Raw genomic sequence first — 6,846 nt, forward strand, 5'->3', positions numbered from 1 at the left:
CACAGCTCTGTCATTAAATGAGATCGTATAGGGAGCTCTGTCATTAAATGAGATCGTAAAGGGAGGTCTGTCATTAAATAAGATCGTAAAGGAAGCTCTGTCATTAAATGAGATCGTATAGGGAGTTCTGTCATTAAATGAGATCGTAAAGGAAGCTCTGTCATTAAATGAGATCGTAAAGGGAGCTCTGTCATTAAATGAGATTGTATAGGGAGTTCTGTCATTAAATGAGATCGTAAAGGGAGTTCTGTCATTAAATGAGATCGTAAAGGGAGCTCTGTCATTAAATGAGATCGTAAAGGGAGCTTCCTCACATCAATTCCTGGATAGTAAGAGATTTTAAGTTGCTAATTACACGTGAGTAGTTCTGTAACCATGTGTTCTACCCACAGTATTAACCCACCAACCTACCCACCAACCTACCCACAGCATTAACCCACCAACCTACCCACAGCATTAACCCAGCAACCTACCCACAGTATTAACCCACCAACCTACCCACAGTATTAACCCACCAACCTACCCACCAACCTACCCACAGTATTAACCCACCAACCTACCCACAGTATTAACCCACCAACCTACCCACAGCATTAACCCACCAACCTACCCACCAACCTACCCACAGCATTAACCCACCAACCTACCCACAGCATTAACCCACCAACCTACCCACAGCATTAACCCAGCAACCTACCCACAGTATTAACCCACCAACCTACCCACAGTATTAACCCACCAACCTACCCACCAACCTACCCACAGCATTAACCCACCAACCTACCCACAGCATTAACCCAGCAACCTACCCACAGCATTAACCCAGCAACCTACCCACAGCATTAACCCACCAACCTACCCACAGCATTAACCCAGCAACCTACCCACAGTATTAACCCACCCACAGTAATAACCCACCAACCTACCCACAGCATTAACCCAGCAACCTACCCACAGCATTAACCCAGCAACCTACCCACAGCATTAACCCAGCAACCTACCCACAGTATTAACCCACCCACAGTAATAACCCACCAACCTACCCACAGCATTAACCCAGCAACCTAACCCCCACCAACCAAGTATTAACCTTAACCCACAGCATTAACCCACCAACCTACCCACAGCATTAACCCAGCAACCTACCCACAGTATTAACCCACCAACCTACTCACAGTATTAACCCACCAACCTACCCACAGTATTAACCCAGCAACCTACCCACAGTATTAACCCACCAACCTACCCACAGTAATAACTCACCAACCTACCCACAGCATTAACCCACCAACCTACCCACATTATTAATCCAGCAACCTACCCACAGCATTAACCCAGCAACCTACCCACAGCATTAACCCAGCAACCTACCCACAGCATTAACCCACCAACCTACCCACAGCATTAATCCAGCAACCTACCCACAGCATTAACCCACCAACCTACCCACAGTATTAACCCACCAACCTACCCACAGTATTAACCCACCAACCTACCCACAGCATTAACCCAGCAACCTACCCACAGCATTAACCCACCAACCTACCCACAGTATTAACCCACCAACCAACCTACCCACCAACCTACCCACAGTATTAACCCACCAACCTACCCACAGTATTAACCCACCAACCTACCCACAGCATTAACCCACCAACCTACCCACCAACCTACCCAGCAACCTAACCTACCCACCAACCTACCCACAGCATTATCCACCAACCTACCCACAGTATTAACCCACCAACCTACCCACAACCTACCCACAGCATTATCCACCAACCTACCCTCAGTATTAACCCACCAACCTACCCTCAGCATTAACCCACCAACCTACCCACAGTAATAACCCACAACTTACCCACAGCATTATCCACCAACCTACCCACAGTATTAGCCCACCCACAGTAATAACCCAGCAACCTACCCACAGCATTAACCCACCAACCTTAACCCACAACCTACCCACAGCATTAACCCAGCAACCTACCCACAGCATTAACCCAGCAACCTACCCACAGCATTAACCCAGCAACCTACCCACAGCATTAACCCAGCAACCTACCCACAGTATTAACCCACCAACCTACCCACCAACCTACCCACATTATTAACCCACCAACCTACCCACAGTATTAACCCAGCAACCTACCCACAGTATTAACCCACCAACCTACCCACAGTAATAACTCATCAACCTACCCACAGCATTAACCCACCAACCTACCCACATTATTAATCCAGCAACCTACCCACAGCATTAACCCAGCAACCTACCCACAGCATTAACCCAGCAACCTACCCACAGCATTAACCCACCAACCTACCCACAGCATTAATCCAGCAACCTACCCACAGCATTAACCCACCAACCTACCCACAGTATTAACCCACCAACCTACCCACCAACATACCCACAGTATTAACCCACCAACCTACCCACAGCATTAACCCAGCAACCTACCCACAGTATTAACCCACCAACCAACCTACCCACCAACCTACCCACAGTATTAACCCACCAACCTACCCACAGTATTAACCCACCAACCTACCCACAGCATTAACCCACCAACCTACCCACCAACCTACCCAGCAACCTACCCACAGCATTAACCCAGCAACCTACCCACCAACCTACCCACAGCATTATCCACCAACCTACCCTCAGTATTAACCCACCAACCTACCCACCAACCTACCCACAGCATTATCCACCAACCTACCCTCAGTATTAACCCACCAACCTACCCTCAGCATTAACCCACCAACCTACCCACAGTAATAACCCAGCAACTTACCCACAGCATTATCCACCAACCTACCCACAGTATTAGCCCACCCACAGTAATAACCCAGCAACCTACCCACAGCATTAACCCAGCAACCTACCCACAACATTAACCTACCAACCTACCCACAGCATTAACCCAGCAACCTACCCACAGCATTAACCCAGCAACCTACCCACAGCATTAACCCAGCAACCTACCCACAGCATTAACCCAGCAACCTACCCACAGTATTAACCCACCAACCTACCCACCAACCTACCCACAGTATTAACCCACCAACCTACCCACAGCATTAACCCACCAACCTACCCACTACATTGTGCAGGAAATATAGCTGCACAATGTCCCCGTGTGCAGTTGTATATGATATTTTGACACAGTGATTGAGAGGATTACTAGAAAACGTGCAATTAAAAACAATAACCAAACATATTATATATTCACTTACTTCCACTGACCAACAACATGTCGCTGGCGAAGAGCAACAGGATCACACAGTTCACTAACACCAGCAGACAAGACATGGCTTCGTGTTTTATTCTCCTCAAATCTATATATCAAAATGTCTAGATGTCAGATCTTCAAGTACCCACTTGCAGGCTACTTAATGCGTTCAATTCATAAGCATATTGGAAGAAGAAAAACAATCCCGAATTAATCACTTATTATCCAAGCGACCGTTGAAACCTTTGAGTCGGAAGTATTCAGAGTAGATCAATTAACTTCAGGTATGTGACAAAAGAGATCATATTGACGAACATTTTGTCAACACGTCCCGGTACATTCATGTCCACAATAATCCCATATGTATTCGTTAACCATCACACCGATATTGAAGACTTCTCTCTTTTCTCAAACCGCGGTACCCACATTGAATCTGACGGCGTTCGATCTACTCCAAGGTTTTTAAAGGAGGTTTCTTCTAAATAGAAACACCATGCCTCTTTCAAGTGTGATTCTCAATCCCCTATGGTGTGAGTTCGTCGTGTCTTGTGGTCAGTGCATAGGCTACAGGTAACCTGTGAATTGACACGTTGAGAAGGTCCAGCATCACGGACATCGCTCTGGAACTATAGACAGACAAGCGCCTTGGCATCTGGCAGCGCACCTCTCTCTCTGGTGGTCAGCTCCGCTTTCTGATGATTTATTCATTGTGATCTGTCATTCTGCAGTGCCCTCTCTCTCTCTCTCTCTCTCTCTCTCTCTCTCTCTCTCTCTGTCTCTCTGTCTCTCTCTCTCTCTCTCTCTGTCTCTCTCTGTCTCTCTCTCTCTGTCTCTCTCTCTCTCTCGCTCTCTCTCTCTCTCTCTCTCTCTCTCTCTCTCGCTCTCTCTCGCTCTCTCTCTCTCTCTCTCTCTCTCTCTCTCTCTCTCTCTCTCTCTCTCTCTCTCTCTCTCTCTCTCTCTCTCTCTCTCTCTCTATGCTTCAACGGAATTCTAAAGAACACAGGCTTTATTTTATAGCACTTGGCACAACAATGTACAATTGGAGCATGTGTTTAATTGTAGATTATTGTAATTGACGTTCTATATCGGAAGATGACCAGTGAGTGATTTTATCGGTTCTTGCCCTTTAATGTGCTCTCGCTCACAGAAAGCTCTTTTTTTTTCTTGAGAGAGGTTAAATGAAACCGTGTTCAACTCAATAATGATTTAACGAATCACTTGTAGGACAGCGATAGGTGATAGCCTCTCTCCCTCGCGCCATAGTTTGTATTTATTTACGCAAAATCCTCCATCTATGCATAGAATTACATAGTTCGTGTGAAATTCGGGGTGTATAGTGCAAAGTACAAACTATACACACACCTCCACCCGTCACAGCATTGTTGAAATTTTTGGCAATGATTCCATTCAAGAATCATACCTATTATCTGTAGATTCTGACAGATCCACAGCCATGTGTGGCTCTGGTCAGACACAAATTGCGTTTTTGACATGTCTGTGGGAGTGGTAGTTATAGTGGCTGCATGGGTGGGTGGGTGTCTCTCTCAGCTCACGTGTACAGTGTTGCACACACACACACACACACACACACACACACACACACACACACACACACACACACACACACACACACACACACACACACACACACACACACACACACACACACACACACACACACACACACACACACACACACACACACACACACACACACACACACATACACCAGGCATTACATTAAAAGTGAGTAGCCTTACCCTCTGATGCATGTTTAATAGGAAACGGGCAGTTCCTCCGTCGTAGGCTAACTTGGGAGGCAGGATGTGAAGTCTAAAAGATGAATAAAAGCTACTTGTTTATTTCCACAGCCTTGAGGCTACATCGTTTCCCAGTCTCAGCAAATTATGTGATGAAAGCCGACACAGTGATAACTCATATTAATAATTGGCTGTACTCATTCATCCTATACAGGACTGAAATCAAAGGACTGATTTGAGGTCCGTATTTAATGCCTATGTAGGAAGCCTGAGTCTGCCCCCGCCCCTGAGTCTGCCCCCGCCCCTGAGTCTGCCCCCCGCCCCTGAGTCTGCCCCCCCGCCCCTGAGTTTGCCCCCCGCCCCTCAGTCTGCCCCCGACCCTGAGTCTGCCCGCCGCCCCTGAGTCTGCCCGCCGCCCCTGAGTCTGCCCCCGCCCCTGAGTCTGCCCCCCGCCCCTGAGTCTGCCCCCACCCCTGAATCTGCCCCCGCCCCTGAGTCTGCCCCCAGTCTGCCCCCACCTCTGAGTCTGCCCCCACCCCTGAGTCTGCCCGCCGCCCCATAGTCTGTATAGAAGAGTTAAAGGAGTCCATTGGAGCGTAGATGTTCCGTTTACCAGCTCGGAACACATTTACCAGCTCGGAACACATTTACCAGCTCGGAACACATTTACCAGCTCGGAACACATTTACCAGCTCGGAACACATTTACCAGCTCGGAACACATTTACCAGCTCGGAACACATTTACCAGCTCGGAACACATTTACCAGCTCGGAACACATTTACCAGCTCGGAACACATTTACCAGCTTTTACCAGCTCGGAACACATTTACCAGCTTTTACCAGCTCACAATTTACCAGCTCGGATTTACCAGCTTCATCAGCTGAACACATTTATTTACCAACAAAGTGGATATTCATCATGATTTATGCATAGTATATTTGTCTGTTTCCGACTGCATAACATGTAGAAGTTGTCCCTTTTCAGGTTTAGAAGTGACCGCTAAATTCTAACTCTCGTTCATATAAACTGGTTGGGAAAGCTAGCATACAGAAATCAGTGGTGGTGGTAGAAGTCAAAGTCGATTTTCTTTTAAAACTGTAATGCAGTTGATTGGTGACGATGACATGATCATGTGTTGAGGTTGAAATCCATACAAACATTTGTACCTTTAACATAGAGTTAAATACACATATAAACAGTAGCCTAAATGTAGGCACACTTTGCTGGGGGGTAATGAGGAGACTCGGGATCATTCCCACAGGCCCTTTCCCCCATGCTTTTCCATGGCGATTCCATTGTTTTGGTCGAGTTCGATTGACCTCTTTACCAAATATTTTTTTTTATAACTAACCCAAGACAGAGATATTAGAGAAAGGAGGAGATGGGAATCCCATTGGGAAATTCATGGAGAAATGTACACTATATATACAAAAGTATGTGGATACCCCTTCAAATTAATAAGGGCTGTTATTGTGAAGTGGAAACGTCTAGGAGCAACAATGGCTCAGCTGCGAAGTGGTAAGCCACACAAGTTCACAGAACGGGACCGCCGAGTGCCGAAGCGTGTTGCACGTAAAAATCATCTGTCCTCGGTTGCAACACTCACTACCGAGTTCCAAACTGCCTCTTGAAGTAACGTCAGCACAATACCTGTTTGTTTCCATGGCAGAGCAGCCGCACACAAGTCTAAGATCACCATGTGCAATGCCAAGCGTCACCACCATTGTTCTCTGGAGTGATGAATCACGCTTCACCATCTGGCAGTCCAACAGACAAATCTGGGTTTGGAGGATGCCAGGAGAACACTATCTGCCCCAATGAATAGTGTCAACTGTAAAGTTTGG

At 46.9% G+C, this 6,846-nt stretch overlaps 1 protein-coding gene across 1 annotated transcript in view; it reads right to left on the bottom strand.

Moving 5' to 3' along the window:
- The window catches only part of fndc4a (fibronectin type III domain containing 4a), an 83,656-nt gene extending 79,748 nt beyond the window's left edge, over positions 1 to 3,908 (bottom strand). Inside the window, exon 1 of the mRNA XM_046296869.1 lies at positions 3,244 to 3,908. Coding sequence (XP_046152825.1) covers positions 3,244 to 3,319 — 76 coding nt within the window. The 5' untranslated portion in view covers positions 3,320 to 3,908. The remainder of the gene's footprint in view (positions 1 to 3,243) is intronic.
- Between the last annotated feature and the right edge of the window lie 2,938 nt (positions 3,909 to 6,846).

Source organism: Oncorhynchus gorbuscha, linkage group LG14 (assembly GCF_021184085.1).
Source record: "Oncorhynchus gorbuscha isolate QuinsamMale2020 ecotype Even-year linkage group LG14, OgorEven_v1.0, whole genome shotgun sequence".
In the NCBI taxonomy this organism is placed as follows: domain Eukaryota; kingdom Metazoa; phylum Chordata; class Actinopteri; order Salmoniformes; family Salmonidae; genus Oncorhynchus; species Oncorhynchus gorbuscha.